An 18,006-nucleotide genomic window follows, 5' to 3' on the forward strand; every position below is an offset into this window, starting at 1 on the left:
GGCACCTCAGGAGGTCAAGCCAAGCTGATGACTGGAGGATGGACAGGATGCAGGGCCATTTCTGCATCTTTGGGGACGTCTAGAATGCAGACTCACCCTGCATTCTTCAAAGATGTGTTTACCCAAGCTTGCTGGTGTCAGCATGGCACAACCCTAATCATGAGCACACATACAGGTCCTTTGAGCCTATCTGAGATTAACTACTGTCCCCACAAATCCAAACCTAAGATTCGAAAGGAAAGAGCCAGACTGTGTTCTACAATGCTTCTGTTTGGCACCTCATATAGGTTTTAGACAAATGATAAGGGACCAACTTGAGGGATATTCTACAACACAACTGGGCTGAACTCTTCAAAAACATCAGTATCATAAGACAAAGGTTAAAGAATTGTTCCAGGTTAAAGGAGACTAAGGAAAGGAAACAAAATGCAGTGTGATCCTGGACTGGATCATAGACCAGGAAAAAAAAAAAGCTTTCAAAAACATTACTGAACATTATTGGGATAGCTGGCAAAAATGAAACATGTATCTAAAGATTAGATACTACTGTACTAATTAGGTAAAATTATACATTTCTTGAATTTGATAATTATGTCATTGTCATATGAGAAACTGTCCTTATTTCCTAAGAAATTTAGGAAATGTACACTAAAATATTCAGGGGTAAATGGACAGGTGTATGCAAGTCACTCTCAAATAGGTCATGCTTCAGAGGTGGAGATGGGGGGACAGAAGGCAGGAGGGAAAGAATGAATGATAAAATATGGCAAAATGTACTTTGTCCTATCCTTGAAACTTTTCTGTAATTTTGAAATTATTTCAAAATTGTCTTAAAAGTTACAGGATGGACAAGACCTGTTCAGCAAGAGATAAAAGTACTAACTGCTCCCTGTCTTGAGAGTGAGTCAAAAGCTCTGATATCTGCACTCACCAGCGGATACGGGGCAGTTCCCCTCGTCTTGCCTCATCGCCTCTGGACACAGAAGATGTTCTAACTACCCATTAGCCTTCTGAGTCCTGAGAAGCTGGGTAGAGGAAATTTGGAAGAGTGAGGACTTACTGAGACAGGACTGCTGGCAAAGGGCACCTAGGGGAAGTCTCAGGAACAGTAAGAATCACTGCCATTGACTGAGCACTAAGGAGGGAATGCCAGATTCAGTGCCAAGGGCCTTCCATGCAAAGCCCTCATCTCATCCTAACAGCCAACCTACTTGGTTATCCTGATTTCCCAGATGAGGATACTAGACTGGAGAGGTTAAGTAACTTGCCTAAGGCCATATGGCTAGTAAGTGGCAGAGCTGGGACTTAAGACTTAAGCACATAAAGTCCCACTTCAGTGCTTTCCTCCAGTATCAGGATTCTGAACTACTACAATCCTCCTACCCTCATACCCATGGGTCTAAATTCCTCCCATTCATGAGCTTTTAAAAAGCTGAGACCTCATTTCACAAACATATGCTGGGATTTTTCACATTACTGGGTGTCATGAACTCAATTGTGTGCCCCACTGCCAAATTCATATGTTGAAGCCATAAAGCCCCAACTTGAGTTTATTTGGAGATAAGGTCTAAAGGCCTTAAGGGAGATAATTTAAGGTCATAAATATATGGCCCTAATAGGCTTAGCAGTCTTAGAAAAGGAAGAGAGATCTTTCTCTCCATGTGCATGTACCAATGGAAAGGCCATGTTAGGGCACTATGAGAAGATGGCCGTCTGCAAGCCAGGAAGAGAGCCCTCATTAGGCCTTTCAGACTGTAGACTGTGAGAAAATAAATTTCTGTTGTTTAAGCCAGTCTATGGTATTTTGTTATGGCAGCCTAAACTAATACAATGGACTACCTCCTAAAAAGCCTCCCAAATAAAACACTTGGGGTGTGGGTGGGTGGGTGTGTGTGTGTGTGTGTGTGTGTGTGTGTTGGGGAAGGTGGGCTTAGTGGGGAATAAGCAAGGGAGAGAATCCTCTTTTTCTTCTGTAACTGAGGGGTTGGTTTATGGACTAAGGGTCCAAGGGCTTAGGCCTCTTGCTTGCCCAACTTCCTTCCTATTCAACTTAGGCTTCTAATGGTCTTTACAAAAGTAGAGCAAAGATCCTAGAACTCACATTAGCAATAGAAAGAAACCTGGAGACCATCCCAGCTGAGCCCTTCATCTGACAGACAGGGAAACTGAGGTCCAAAGAGGTGAAGGGACTTATTCAGTCTTCTCCAGTTTGTGTGTGCAAAAAAATGAGTCCCCAGGGCTTTAGACCCAGTCTGACACTATTCTATTTGACCAACCTCCAAAGACACTCTACCTGAGCTAAAAGTGCAAACTCCTAGGCTTCCTGAGTACTCCTTGCCAATGACAAGAGGGGATGCACCACATGATTAAACACACAAAAAGCCAGGAAGGGATAGGAAGGTCATGTCTCCTCTCCTGCCAATGGTGTGGGACTCTTGCCTTCACTAACCTACATCAGTCAGTAGTGAGGGTGACAGGCAATTTGTGAAACACAAAGTTTCACCTACTAATGAATCTGGTCACGCAAAGAGGGCCTCCGAACTGCTGAAGCAAAAACAGGTAAGAACCCTAGGGCAGGGAATTGACTTTGGCAGGTTAATACCACCCACACTCTAGAGTTTTATTTATAGCACAGAAAGTCCCACTTCAGTGCTTCATAATCTGAAATAGGCTTTTGAGCCAGCATTTCTCTAACTGTTCCCAGGAATATAAAAATCCTGTGAAATGCTCATAGAATTTTATTTAAAAAAATGCTACCATATTTTTTCTTCTAAGATTTATTTTATAAACATGTAAGAAAAGTTCTGGATTTTCATTGGTCAGATTATGCAATAACATTCTGCCTTGAAGCAAGTGTGATATTCTCAAAATTATCAAAAACATTCTGTCCTTTTAGTTCTTAAAGAAAAAAAAAAGGCTTTAACTTCTCATTTGCTTCCTGTTATATAAAGTTTAAAAGCAAATACTCGTAACCAAATTTATTTGTACAGCAATTAATTAATCTGTGAAGCCATGATTTGCTGTTAATGTTAATCCAAACGGGCTGTTAGCATTTCAGCGTAACTTTAAGAATGCTCCGAGTGAGAGGTGGACTATTACTGGAGGCCAAAGAGCTGCTGCCTGAACAAGTTGTTTCTCTTTGCCTTCTTTGGACTGCCACCACTTTCCTCTCCAATAGGAACCAAAGCTAAGAACTGACTCAGTAATTCCTCCTTGGGGCCTCTCATCCAGCTGCCAGCTTCCCTTCCTGCTCTCCTGGGGCAGATGAATGCTTTCCAAAAAAATATTCTACATGATGCTCTTGCAAATTCTTTACACAGCAGGTAAACTTCAGCTCAGATATGGCCAGATCACCAAAATTTGAATTTTATGGAGGTCTAATTAATGACATTTTTTTCTTGTACAGTTTATGCACTTCTAAATAATATTCATCTTTTTCAATCTGGTAGTGTCAGCTAGAATTCGACTAGCCTGTAGGCAAAGGAGTCAGAGCTGGATTGTTACCATAATTCACTCATTTACCAAACACTTTTTAAGTACTACTTACTCTGGACTGGCATGGTGGGAGGATACAGAGATAACAACATGAAGACACCGGCTCATTAGGAGCTCACAGGCTAAAAGGGAAAATAAAACATGAACATCAAGTATCGTGTGTACAAGTCAGAAAACAAGGACTATCCTGTAAGAGGACCCAAAGGCCTCAGAGAATGAAGCTGTTCCTGCAGCTGGGGGACTTACACATTCACCGCATGTTTACAGATAACCTGCCAGGTTTCTCTAAGACTAGAGAAACCCCCACGAACAAACCAGACCTGGTCCCTGCTCTCACGGAGCTTACAATCTAGCAAAAAAGACAAAGTAGGAATAGGACATTACAATTCAGTGTATAGGTGTGCTGGCTTTGGGGGATAGTTACAGAGATTTGGCATCATACACACATTTCACTTAGGCAAACACAATGGTATATTTTCCTGAAAAAGTTGAAAAAAAAAAACACCAAACAAACAAGGAAAAAGCAAAGCAATTTTAAGTCATTTGGGCCGTTTCACCTCCATTCACCTAAGGTAAGCTTGTGCCCTGCCACACCTGTGGCTTGTTACAGTTCCCAAGAGCCTCTTCAAAAGTGAGTTGCTTGCCTGAGTGAGTTTAACACCTAAAAATAAGTGTTTTGTTTGTTTGTTTGTTTTTTTGTTTTTGTTTTTGTTTTTTTTTTTTTTTACAAAATATGGCCTTCATTGTAGGCCAATCACTTCACCTGTAACTCAACCAAAGAAACTATGGTCCCACACAGGCAGGAACCCATGATGCTGGTTTTCAACATGGCACCTTCCCCAGGATTTCCAAGTGGAATTTTGATTACACTCCATTTTTATCTTAGGTGTGACTGTATAGCCCAACCCTAAAATGAGCAGAGTCTCATTCATGGCAGTACTGTGGGATACATAGCAGGGGCCCATAACCTGGCTCTGGAAGTTGGAGGCAGCCACCTGGAGGGGTCTTTAAGTCCTTGAGGATGAGGGAAAAGAGAAGGCAAAGCTTAAGTAGAAGGGAGAAAGAGCCAGGGGAGTGTGCCACTGCTAGGGAAGAAAAGCACTGAGCAGATTTTGAAAGACTGGTGAGATCAAGATGGGTCCAAGGAGCTAGTGGGCACAGGGCAGGGGAGGCGGGGAGAACTGGCCAACGATACCAAAAGTTAAATTCTGACAAGTCTTGTGAACTATCATTGGAGTTTGGCATTTATTCCAAGGACAATAGTGAAGCTTTGGAAAGGTTTTACGCAGAAAAATAACAGAAAAACTTTAAGAAAGTTCATTCTGAAGCACAAGAAAAGATGTCCAACATCATTAGACATCAGGGAAATGCAAATCAAAATCACAATGAGATACCAATTCACGCCGTGAAATAACAAGGGTTGTCAAGGATTGTGAATAAACTAGAGCCCTCATACACTAATGGGGAAAATGGAAAATGATGCAGCCATTTGGGAGAATAGTCTGGCAGTTCTTCAGAGGGTTAAGACAGACTGTATGACCCAGCAATTCCACCCTAGTTATATAACCCAAGAGTAATGAAAACATAACCACACAAATACTTGTACATAAATGTTCCATAGCAGCATAATTCACATCAGCCAAAAGTGGAAACAACCCAAATGTCCATCAACTGATGAATAAAATGTATTGTATTCATACAATGGAATATTATTCATTAACAAAAAGAAGTACTAATACAGGCTACAACACAGATGATCCTCAAAAATATGTTTAGTGAAAGAAAACAAGCACAAACGCCACAAAGTGTATGACTCCATTTACATGAGCGTTCAGAATAGGCAAATCCATAGAAACCAAAAGCAGAGGTTGCCAGGAGGGGAGAGGAACTGGGGAATGATTGCTAATGGATATAGGGTTTGTTTTTGGTGATGAAAATGTTCTAAAACTGACTATGGTGATGGCTGCACAACTCGAATATACTAAAAGCCACTGAAGTGTATACTTTATTTTTTTTCCTAGAACTTTTTATTTTTAAGTAATCTCTACACCCAATGTGGGGCTTGAACCACAACCCAAAGATCAAGAGTCGCATGCTCCTTCAACTGAGATAGCCAAGTGACCTCGAAGTGTATACTTTAAAGGAGTGAAGGGGTATGCTATGTAAATAATAGCTGTCAAGCTGTAAACAACAACAAAAGTTCATCCCAGCTGTAGTACACAGAACAGAGATGGAGGGATGCGATATGGGGAAGAGATCAGGGAGGAGGCTGTCACAGGGATAAAGTGGGAGAAGACAGTGATTTGAACTAAAGGGAAGGGTTCATGGGACCAGACAAAGGGGCCAGAGGAGGGCTTGTCACAAGCTCCACAAGTTCTCCTGGGTAGCTGGCGTCTCTCCCAAGAGGGAAAGTAGGAAACAGAAATGAGGTATCTGAAATTACTGTGAAGCAGCAAAAATGTATTTGTAATCTCTTATGCATAAAGACTAAGAAGAATATAGAAAAGTGTGTAGCCCTGAAGCCCACATACATAAGGAGGACCGAGGCACAATGAGCTGCCACTTAGGGACCATCCTGACAGTCCACCCTCACTCCCAAACTCCAAAGAAAGGGCCTGGGCATTCAGAGCACGTGTAAGATGTTGCAAGATCTGAGTGCCTGAGTGTGGGCCAGAGAGCGAGAGAGGAGGTGGCCAACAGTAACTTGGGGAAGTAAAATTTTCTAAGATACTTTTCTGGGGTCTGTATATTTGTAAGAATTGCAAGGCTGCCCAAGCAGGCATTTTTCTTGGTTAGATCAAAGGCCCAGTTTTGACTACATACCACCACCTTTCCAGAAAGCATTCCCTGATCTCTAGCAGGAGACTGGCAAGGGCTATTAGACCATGGGATAGATGGGCCCAAACTACTGGTGGAAAAGGTCATGATTGGCAAACACAGAAGAAGGGCTTTTTTAAAATACTGCTGAGACCACATCAGTTAGGACCCTGACCACAAGGATATTTCTGTCCTACTAGAAGACCCAGAGACTGTAATGGAAATGGGATAGGGATGAATCCCTGCCCAAAACCTCACGCATGCCCTTCTTGACGCTCCCCACACATGCAAGAGAAACCAGTGCTGGCCAGCCCACCATAACCATTGCTTCAGGAAGAGTAAAACACCACTGAGATGCACCAACAAAGTCAGAAGCTCTGGTACCAGCCCATTCATTTGCCAGATGGGACAGATGGAACAGAAACCAGGGGTTGGCATCCAGGTCTCCGACTCTCAGGTCCTTCTTCTTCTCACTCTACCAAGTCCCCAAACCTTGCCCCGTCTCAAGAATCTGGCTCTCAGCTGTATGCTCCACAGAACAAAAAAGGGAGGAACCTCAGAAACATTAGGTCTCAACTGGCAGAGAACCATCTCTCTCCAAGAATCCACTCCAGAAGAGGAAACATATACCATAGTTACAGCCTCTAATCTTTCCAAAGGGAGTGAAAAGCAGGTTAACCAACAAAACATGGTACAGTACAGTTGCTGCAGCTCTCAAGTCCCGCAGCCCTTTCCTTCCTTTATTAGCAGCAGTGTTCTGCATTCAATCACACCACACTGTAATCAACTCTAAATGCCACAAGCAAAGATCCTTAGAATCCAGGACTATACCAGGTACTGAAACACTCCAGACAGGTGAGGAGTTGTGATATCACAACGGGACAAGGGCTTACTCTAATTCTTAAGTTCTAGTGAACTGAAGTGAAACACTATTTTTAAGCCTGCAGAAGAATACAAACATTAAATACTTCAAAATAAAGATCAAATAGGAAGACAAAATAATCTACTGCCTTTAAAATAATCTGAAAGGAGTTTAGAAGTAAATGAGAAATAAACTAAAATCTCTGTAACTATTATCTTATTTGGCAGTTTTAAAATTATCTTCAGGTGCCAGAACTTGGAAATACAAAGAATAAATACTAATGTATCACTTCTGAAGTGATAATAAACAACAGGACCCCATCTCAGATGGATGGATTTTTTTCCTACAGTGGCCAAAAAGCAAGTCTGAACACTATATACAACAGACAGACTATACAATTAGGATCATTTAAAAATAATGAGACTCCTCTCCTTGCCGTCTTCCAAAGTATATAATATATATTTAACAGCACACATAAGACACCACTTGAGCTTCCCTTGTAGCCAACAGGAAGTATTTTCACATATAAAAATTAAAAATTTAAACTTTTAAATCATTAATATTTTTAAACATAATACAGACTTAAAAATTGTTCAACATTAACCCATGACCCCACCCCTAGCACAAAAATCCACCCCAAATCCAGAAGTCACAGTTTTTTGTTCCTAAAAATCCCACAGCACTGAACTTGATCTTCACTTCAAGCTGATTGCTAAGAGGCCCGTAACAGAAATCCCCAGGGAGGAACGGAAGCACGATCGATGCTGCATCTCTTATCTACCTGGGCGGCACTGGTGCACCTCTGAGGTCAGGTCCATGAGATTCGGCCCCCACACTAGGGTCCCGGAAGGGTGAGCTGGCAGCTTCCCTCATCTTCCCCCTCGAAGGCTGTCCAATAAGCACCTGGGAATTGACTTTTCTTGGGAAAAGGGTGCTGGTAACAGCTGTCAGGGCCAAGGCAATAGTGAGAAGTTCAGTTCTCTGCTCTTTGGATGAACTGTGTAAAACATTTCTTTAAAAGACACAATGTTAAAAATATTAAGAAAAACGTCTACAAAATCTGGAGGGCTGCCTTCTCCTCAAAGGGTAAAGCTTGTGGGGTAGTGGGGAAAGAACTGAGGGCCCAGAACTCTTACTCTGAAGCAAAAGATAGATAGATGCCCTTCAAAACATGTCACATTCTTAACATGTCTTGCTGAAGCAGCAAGAGCTGAGGGTGACTGTGTAGGAGCAGGAGGGGCGCCAACTCCTGTGGGGGGTGGGAGGGGAAAGGTTCCTACTGTGCACCCCACCCTGCATGAGAATGTCAGATTTTAGGGCAGCTGCCATTAGCCCCAAGGGCATCAGGACTCTGCCTCTGAACCAGAGCTGCTTTCCCGACTAACTTCAATCTGGAGAGATGGTAAGTTATCTAACCGGCTCTTCTTTTGGCGAGACTGTTCTTTCTCCTTTATCAGAGCCCCCCACGCCCTTTGCAGCTCAGAGTCATCTTCCTCAGTGCCTGGCGCCCTGTGATCCACCTTCTTTGTGTTCTTTTCTTTGGTCTTGGGTGCAGATCCTAAGCGCGTCCATAAACTACCTGTTTGGGTGAGAAGACATTTCAGTTTTGGTGGTCGATCAATGCTGAGAAGCAGGGTAATACTGAGGAAGAAGGGGCACTGCCCTTCTTGAGAGGGGTCTATGGCTCTTGTAACCTCTGCGCAGCATTAGGAAGATAATCTCATTTCCCTGGCTATCATCCCTGCCTGTGAACTGAGGGATCTGGACCCAGTTGGGGTCTCGCAGCTAGGGGACGTGTGCCTCCCGTGTGTAACAGAAACACCTGGGAAGCTGCTTATGCTACACCTGCCCTCCCTGGTGAGACTCACCATTCTCTGTAGAGCTTCATTCTGCCAGGAGTGGGCCATTCCCAGATCATTACCAGCTATTAAGTCTGCAAACTGGTAGGCCTGCTATACTGTACACTTTCAGAGATTTGGCCCACTATCCCACTATACTTTTTAAAATATACTTTATTAATATCTAACAATAGAGAAATATGTGTTTAGAATTTCATAGCATACTACACCATAAAGGTAATTAAACATTTTATTTATAAAGAATTTAACAATGTGAAAAATGATCACAATAAAATCCTGTATGAGCAAAGCAGAATATGTATATTGACAAAGATGTGAATAGAGACTTAAGCCTAAAAAGCATCTGCGCTCAACAGAAAGAACAAAGGTGGGTTTTTTTTCCTATTTTCTAAATTTTCCATACCCTTATTATTACAATTATGACAACGACTATAATGGAAGAGGAAAAGTAACTTATTTTTGACATATGCTGTTTCCTGCCTTTGACCAACAAAGTATTTCTATGCTATAGTCTGCTCTTACCCAATTCCTATCCCACTCAGTTTTAAGTGTTACCAACCTGATTTCTTCTCCCGTGTATCAGAGTAGAGGCCTTTAACATCTTGTCTGGGAACACCCAGCCTACTATGTACATCAGAAAAAGGCTCTCTCCGAAAGACTGGATTACTACTAAAAGCCTTTTCTGGAGAATACGGTCTTTTTCCTAACCGCTGGCGTATATCTAGAAAAAGAAAAAAAAGTATTACTGTGACCAAACATGCGCTTTGCTAACCATACTGTCAACCTGAGATCCCTAGAGGACCTGGTGCCAAATCTCCCCAAATGATGACAAAGAGCCTTACAAAATCAAACTTCTAAAATCCTTCTCTCTAAATAATCAGTCTGGATTCCCCTACGAAAGGTCAGACATAGGGGCTTTCAGTGGAAAAGAACTGCTCCAGAAAGGAACTTCTGCCACAAAATCAGCTCTTTTTGTTTTTTGTGCAAGTGTGTGTGTGTGTGTGTGTGTGTGTGTGTGTTTTTAAGTAGGACCAAGCATATTAAAGAATTTACAAACATTTCAGCTAACAAACATTACTGTAAGTTCCCTGAGGGGAAAACTTTCAACATATAAAGAATTCTTAATAAACTTACTATATTTAACAGTAAATGTAATGAGATTGACAAAAACCAAAGGATCAAGGGAAGATATGTCAAATCAAATTTGTTTTTCCTCCTTCCAATCCCTCCAGAAATCTGTCCTCTCGAGTTCCCTCTAACAATGACAGCATGTAAACAACATGTTTATTAGCCAGTCACTGTACTGGGGCTTTCATCCATCTTGTTTATCATCTCAGAGAGCAGCATCCCCAACTTTCTGGTTTCTCAGGCCTGAGCCTTTTGGCTTCTTTCCCTTTGCTCCCTCACTTCCTAGTGCCAAGTCTTCTTCCTTCACAAGGTTTGATGTTCTCATTCATTCCACCTCCACTCTCCCTGATCTAGTTCAGGCCCTTGTTACTTATCTGACTTTCTACCCTACCCCATCCTGCCACAAATTTATCTTTCTAAAATAGATATAAGATCAGGTTACTTCCCACCTCAAAAAAACAGGTTTGCTAACAGAGATCCCACTCCTTCCGTCAGCCTTGCTCTAAAGCCACTTTCTTTAAGAAGCCCTGCACAATTCCCCCCCACCCCCGTAGATCTACCTCCTCTCTATTCTCCCACAGCCCACAGCTTATAGATGTATCAGAGCACTTACTCCATTCTGTTTTGCAATGGAATTACCTGAATGTGTGCACTTGTGTTTCTCCATCTAAGTTCTATGCTGACTTTGCATCCCCTCCAAAGATTCTAACACTCCCTAACTCTAACAGCATCTAACCCAGGGTCCAGCACATAGCAGGCATCGCCAAGTACCTACTTTGCACTTGTATACTATCTAGTTCAAATTCTTGACCAACAACTCAACTTAATTTCTATCATCTTTATGTATAAAGTGTATCAATGACATACAGAATAAAATAACTGGAACAAAAATATTGAAAGCTAATACTGTGAAAGTATGATTATTTTTCATGTCCTAAAGTTCCAATACCTAATGCAAAATTTAGAAGTGATGAACTAGGACAACTACAGCAGTTCATTACTGGCAATGTTTTATCCAAGGACCTATCTCTGTCCTGATTTGCTTTCTGGAGCTCAGAAACACAACTGAACAATACCTGACTTAGTACTGCTGCCTGGTGGCCGTGGACGTGTGTGCTGACGTTTTTCATCTAACAGATGTCGGACATCTACAAACTTCTCAGTTGGCAATTTGTTACCAATTCGGTTTTTGATATTGCTTGTGGATATAGTATCTGCCCTCATGGAGTTCCTTTAAAAAAGGAAAAAAAGGTACAATTAACCAGCTTCAACTACAGGGTAATGACTATGCAATAATCTCATATACTTCGGAGAAAACAATTTAAGAAGCCCAATTTAATATAGCCAATATTCACTCACAAATACCATATACCAATAATTATTTGTTTACAATAACATATGATCAGCCTGCTGTAAAGAGATCAATCAGGGCAAGTAGGTTTCTGAGTTTTCCAGGGTGGTTTCCACAAACGGTATCTGTAAACTATCAAAGAATGTGTAATTATGAATCCCAGTCCCCTCCCTTCTAGGACAACGTCAAGTAAGGCCTGCAAAGGGCTCACAGATCTCTGTTCACCCAGGCTGTGATTTTGCTGTGGTCAAGATACAAGAGTCTACAGTAAAGGGCAGACTTCTCTGTCAAAGACATCTACTACCATGCTAGGCACCAGCATTATTCTGGCAGCATTCAACACTGGAAAGTTCTCTGAAAACTAAAAATAAGGATATGAACAAAGCCATACAAAAGAATTAGACTGAATTGTTTTTCCCTTCCCCAAATACACTACCAAGAACACTTAGAGAACCCCTAGACCCCAACACTTTGAGTTGTGCATATGCTATCTGCCCTCAGGAATCTGCTCATCCCCAGTAGTCATCAAAGAAATACACATTAAAATACCTATTTTTTGGTCCACAAAATTAGCAAAAATTAGAAAGACTGGTTAAGACTGGTGAGTAATAGGTAACAGGTTATAAAGTGAGTAAAACCTATTTGGAGGGAAATTTAGCAAAACCAATTTTTTTTTTCAAGATTTATTTATTTTGGAGAGTGAAAGAGAGAGACCACGCACATGCGAGAATAGGGGTGGATGGGGAAGGATAGAGGGGAAAGGAGAGTCTTAAGTAGACTCCATGCTGAGTCCAATGTGGGGTTCAATCTCACAATCCTGAGATCATGACCTGAGCTGAAACCAAGAGCTGGATACTCAACCAACTGTGCCACATAGGCACTCCTAGCAACATCACATTTTTAAACATTTATGTAGTTTTGTGCAATAACTGGGATTCAAGAAATTTATCTAGTTAATGCAACAGTAAGAAAATAGAAACCTAAATGTCTTTCAATAAGGAACTGGTTAAATAAATCACGATAGTTTCAAACAATGTACTATATCTGGGTGAAAAAATAGCAGAAATCTTCAGTATATTAAACAGAAAGAGCACACTGCAAAACAATATAAATACAACTTCATTTTTGTAGAACTATATAAATTCTCCATGCTTTACGTATAGGAATAAAATTGGCAGGAAAGTTATTAATTCAATTGCTAAGCTGTTATTTTCAGAAAGATGACATTATGGGTGATTTTCACTTTCTATTACTATCTCATTTTTTATAACAAGGACTACTTCTGGTGTATTTACAAGAAAAACTGGATGCTTTTTTCAAATTCTTCAACGGACTGATAAGAAAACAGATAAAAGCGATTACAGAATGAAGAGGAGTTAAGAGAAAGCTATAAATTAGTATTTAAAATAAAATTAAAAGGTAGCATTGCTAAAGAGAAAAAATATTTTTACCTAATATTTTTCAACTGAGATTCCACTTCGTCAGCATACATGGTCATTTTCATGCTTTTCTTTGGTGAAGGAGTGGAAATCATTTTCAGTTCTAGATCATAGTCCATTTCATCGGAGTCTGAACTGCTGGCACTGGACTGCCTAGATGTGCTCCGTTCCCGGGTCTGCTTGAGAGCTGGGAGCTCCTCATGGTACTCCACCACCACCCTGTCATCTGCATCCATGTCCTGGTCCTCCTCTTCTTCCTCCTCCTCTTCCTCTTCAATGGGTTCCTCTGGAACATTTACTAGTCCTAAGAAATTTAACCAAAAACCATTAGGAAAAGCACTAAAACTAACAAATCTGATTTTCTACTCTACATTGGTGACCTTTTCAAAAGGTGGGGTTCCCATGCCCAAGATCTTACTGGAGCATTATCTATGTAAGTGCCAATCTAGTTGCCACCCTGATACCTACAACAGAAGAATGGCTAGGTAAAGTATGATCTAGTAACCTGATGGAATATAATAAAGTAATCTAAAGTACAGTCGATTGTCATTATTCATGAATTCTGTATTTATAAATTAGCCAAATTTATTTGTAACTCCACACCAACACTTTTGGTGTTGTTTTCTTGTCATTTGTGAACATGTGCATAGTGGCAAAAAATTGAATCACCAGATGTGCATATTCCCAGCTGAGGTCAAATGAGGCAACACTCTGGTTTCTTGTTTCAGCTCTCATACTATAAACAAGTGCTCTTTTTGCAGTTTCTTAAGTGCCATGCTTTTCATATTTTTGTGGCTTTTGTTGATTTCATTTAAAAATTTTTAAAAATGTCCTCTAAGTCTACTGCCAAAGCGGTCTAGAGTTCCTAAGCCCAAGAAGGCTGTGATGTGCCTTATAGAATAAACATGTGTTAAATAAGCTTTGTTCAAGCATGAGATACAGTGCTGTTGGCTGTGAGTCCAATGTTAATGAATCAACAATATGTATTAAATAAGATGTCTTTAAACAGAAACACAATCCAAGAAGGTTATATATTGATCAGTTGATGAAAATGGTACGACCAGAGTCTCTGAACGGTTTAGTATTCACTATATCAATGATCACAATGACTTTATAAAACATAACCACTATGAATAATGAAAATCAATTGTAACTTTAAAGTTCATGGAAAAATGCTTTTAAGTGGGAGAAGACTATAAAATATATGTTAACAATTATATTTATTATGAAAAGAGACAAGTAAGAAAAATGTAAAATGAAATCAGTTGTTTATGTTAGAGTGCCAGAATTAGGGGCAATTTGCTTTTTAACTTAATACAATATAAAGATTATATGATAAGAATATCTTAGAGTAACTGAAATTAGAAACCTGTAACTGTGTAACAGAAAAGTATGTGCATTTTTAAAGATACAGATTTCAAATATACAACTTTGGATATATGCATTAAATAAAAATGATAGACTTCACCTGTCCCTGTTACAATGATAAACACGTATACATGTTATCCCATGTTTGTATGCTGACTTAGCAGTTCTACAAAGCATGTAGAAAATTCTACAGATTAGATTAAAATTAGAAACAAATCTTTATAAAAACATAATGAAAATGCTTCTTACATAAGCACCAAAAGAAAGAAAGAAGGAAAGGAAGGACAGAACAAACAAAATGAAACCCAAGTCATGATACTTAACAGAGGTATTCGTGTGCACAAGCCAATAAGCATAAAACATTAGACACAGCAGCCTATTTTTATCATCAGACAAAGAAATAATAAAATCAAGTCATCTGATAAAATAACAAAAAATTTTCATGCAGCTTTTGATATTAATAGTAGAAAAATTAGATTCCTATAGAAAATTTTATTTCAATTTTTCCTATGTCACATTTGGCCTTTTTTGTTAGAACAGCTTTTATTAAATCATTTGACCTCTTTTGTATGGGCAATTTAAAATTAATCGTGACTTGACTTACTTTCCTATATGTTGGCAGAGGGTGAGGGCAAGGAAGAGAGGATGATAAAGTTTGGAACCTTAAAAGACTGTATTAAGAATAAGAATATGATTTCGGGAGCCAAACATGTGTCTACCCAAGAGCTGAGCAGGCAACTACCGGAATGTCGGTGTTTATAGGATGTCAAGCCAACGTCATCCCCAATCAGGGCTCTCTTCTTGATCACATCCCGCTGAATGCGACGGGAATGATATCTTCGCTTCCTGCAACATTCCAAAATAAGCACATCGTCAAAAACCAACAGGAAGGACTTTGAAATCCACTAATTAAATTCAACTATACACTGATGGAACGTTAAGTACTGAAACAGAGACATTCTATGTGAAACTAAAACTCAGCCTTTCATACCATTTACCCCAGAGTTAAGAATCTTGAACTCTTTCTTCTTGTCTTCCTTTGAGTGCACACATGGTGTTGACATTCCACAGCAGAATACCAACTGAGGGATTAAGAAAAACTTAAGTACTACTTGAACTACTGTAAAGTTTTAGACTCACCAAGAATTACTAAGAATTCCTTTCATGCCTCCATAATTTGGATTCCCATATTTCATATAATACTGACTTCTTCTGGCTGCTCCAAGTTCCTTTTTGTCATCTAAAAATTAATTACGACAGTTACCTAGGATTTCCCACTGGTATGAAGACAATGTTGAATGGTTTAAAAATATGTTTTCCATAGCGGAGGTCAGATCAGCACAATCTGCCAACAAAAGGGAAAGATATGCTACAAATATTCACTCTCAGTGCCTAAAAAGCAGTGCAGTATAGAGCAGGTGGAGCAAAATAGAGATGAATGAAGTTAAGCTGCTGTTAAGGAGCTGACTGACCTCATAGAGAAAATATTATTAACAACAATAATAACACAACATACAAGGTTTCAGGAAGCTTACGAGAGCTTTAGTCACTACAGCTGTTGAAGAATGAAAAGGGCTTTCTAGAAGAGGTAGCATTTTTCCTGCTCCCCTGAAAGATGACATTTGTTTCTGAATGACAACACTCCAATAACAAAGAATCAGTATTAAAGAAACAGATTATACATAACTCCATATATCTTGTAAAACATTTTTTCCAATCTATCATGACGTTTTGTAAAATGGCTTAAAGAAAACAGCACTGCACCATTTATCTCGAATATATCACTTTCATCAAGTTAAAATGCCAGTTAATAGAAAGAAAAGGTGGTCACTGATCATACACATTTTCGTTGAGGCACTCACTGATTACAGAAGATGAATACCAAGGCACACGTATCCAGGGCTATAAGTAAACAGTGGCACAAGCCAGTATGTGCACCCTTTAAAAGACATGCAACCAGCTGCTTGGAGAAATGGCTGATTTCAGATCTGGGACAGGGATAGTACATGTTGAGTATGGAAAAACAAGATGTTTTACTGTGCCATAAAGTATGAAAGTGTTCAAAGAATCATGAAGGCATGTCAAAATAATACAGCTTGAAGGGGCTCCACTGGCCAAATCCAAGAAGATTTGTAAATCAAAACAAAGACATGAATGAATAACCCACTGAATAAAATAAGACTCATGAACCTAAATGGTACAATTAAGTAAATAAGTAAATAAATGGGTAAAAAGAAAAAGGTTTTCCTTAAGCACAATGCCAACTAATAAAGAAATGTAGAGTTAAAAAGTCATCAATGGATGCTGAGTGGAAGTATGATGAACCAAAGTCTATTTACATAATCTCAAAGTAGCTCCTGCCAATTTTTGTATTACAAACAGAAAACAGGAGAAACCTGGCAATCATTACCTTAACTAAGTGAGAAAAGCTAACATCTCCAAACACAGGACAAGTAAATATCACGTGTGTCCTGATATGATGCACTGCAAATGACACAACAGCACTTCTGTGGTACTCTTGCCTAATATGCACAGTCTGATTCAACCAGGAGGATATAGTAAAAAAACAAACTGAGGGGCAGTCTATAAAATAACGAGCCTAGACTCTTTAAACATGTCTCAGTCAAGAAAAATGAACCAGAAGTGTATTCCATATTCAAATTTCATATATATTTTAATGCACACCAGAATCATTGTGCACAGAGAGCCTAGGAGGCTTTTAGGTCCTTAGAGGATAAGGCTGACTGGCACTACTAGCAATGTCCACGAGGATATTGCTGTGGTGAATAAGAAAGTAATTTAAAAATGTTTTCATAGTTCAGAAGATAAATTGGCTGAAAAGCACAGAGAACAAACTAGCTTTAAGAGAAAATAACTTAATTTAGCCAGAAATCACAAAAGTATACAAACAGCTAACAATCACCTTCAAAGTGTAAAATTCAATTCAGGCAGCAAGCCATCATTTCACAAGCATAGAACATTCTAGTTTGAAGGGACTTTGAGATTACTTGACCTAACTTCCTCTTCAAAAGAAAAGGATGTCACTCAAAAATACATGACTTAGAATAAAACTAAAAATTAATGCCAAATATCACATTTACCTTTTGTAGCAAATCTCATGAATAACCTATTTCCTTTAGCAAGTTTGTTGGCTGGACGAAGATCATTTCTTAGCAGAGACTCTTCTTCTACTTGAGACAATGTGTCCAACTTAAGAAAAAAGAGCATTTTCAATATAAACATTAAAGCTTCTTTCATATTTATTCAGTAGCAAAGTCACCATTGGGAAAGCATTCTTTAACAATTCTTGAAGCAGGACAGCACATGTTCTTCTGAAACATTCCTAAGTCAGAGGTCTTCCCTGAACACCTTGTCTAAAAGAATAGTCTCCATCATTCTCTATCTGCTTACCCTTCTTTACTTTTCTCCATAGCACTCCTCACTTTCTGACATTATATATCTGTGTATCTGTGTATTGTCTGTCTTCTCTACTAGAATGTATGTTCTTTTTTTTTTTTTTTTAAAGATTTTATTTATTTGACAGACAGAGATCACAAGCAGGCAGAGAGATAGAGAGAGAGGGAAGCAGGCTCCCCGCTGAGCAGAGAGCCCAATGTGGGGCTCGATCCCAGGACCCTGAGATCATGACCTGAGCCAAAGGCAGAGGCTTTAACCCACTGACCCACC

General features: G+C 39.6%; 2 protein-coding genes across 6 annotated transcripts in view; both read right to left on the minus strand.

The window, feature by feature from the left end:
- LOC111158754 (integrin subunit alpha E) overlaps positions 1–3,591 on the minus strand; it is a 74,550-nt gene extending 70,959 nt beyond the window's left edge. For all 4 annotated transcript variants that reach the window (XM_022521008.1, XM_022521009.1, XM_022521007.1 and 1 more), the window contains exon 1: positions 3,548–3,591. In XM_022521008.1, the coding sequence (XP_022376716.1) occupies positions 3,548–3,587 (40 nt within the window). In that variant the 5' untranslated portion in view covers positions 3,588–3,591. The remainder of the gene's footprint in view (positions 1–3,547) is intronic.
- Positions 1,914–18,006, minus strand: part of LOC111158756 (nuclear cap binding subunit 3) — a 34,341-nt gene continuing 18,248 nt past the window's right edge. Inside the window, exons 7-14 of one of the 2 annotated variants that reach the window (XM_022521011.1) lie at positions 17,421–17,529; positions 15,460–15,559; positions 15,062–15,165; positions 12,964–13,255; positions 11,238–11,392; positions 9,593–9,754; positions 8,591–8,753; positions 7,338–8,118 (exon numbers count right to left, since the gene is read on the minus strand). In XM_022521011.1, coding sequence (XP_022376719.1) covers positions 8,010–8,118; positions 8,591–8,753; positions 9,593–9,754; positions 11,238–11,392; positions 12,964–13,255; positions 15,062–15,165; positions 15,460–15,559; positions 17,421–17,529 — 1,194 coding nt within the window. In that variant the 3' untranslated portion in view covers positions 7,338–8,009. Of the gene's footprint in view, positions 8,754–9,592; positions 9,755–11,237; positions 11,393–12,963; positions 13,256–15,061; positions 15,166–15,459; positions 15,560–17,420; positions 17,530–18,006 lie in introns of both variants that reach the window. The other variant, XM_022521012.1, reaches the window with a different exon arrangement.

The sequence above is a fragment of the Enhydra lutris genome, unplaced genomic scaffold, assembly GCF_002288905.1.
Source record: "Enhydra lutris kenyoni isolate GAN:26980312 unplaced genomic scaffold, ASM228890v2 scaffoldscaffold63, whole genome shotgun sequence".
NCBI classification, from domain to species: domain Eukaryota; kingdom Metazoa; phylum Chordata; class Mammalia; order Carnivora; family Mustelidae; genus Enhydra; species Enhydra lutris.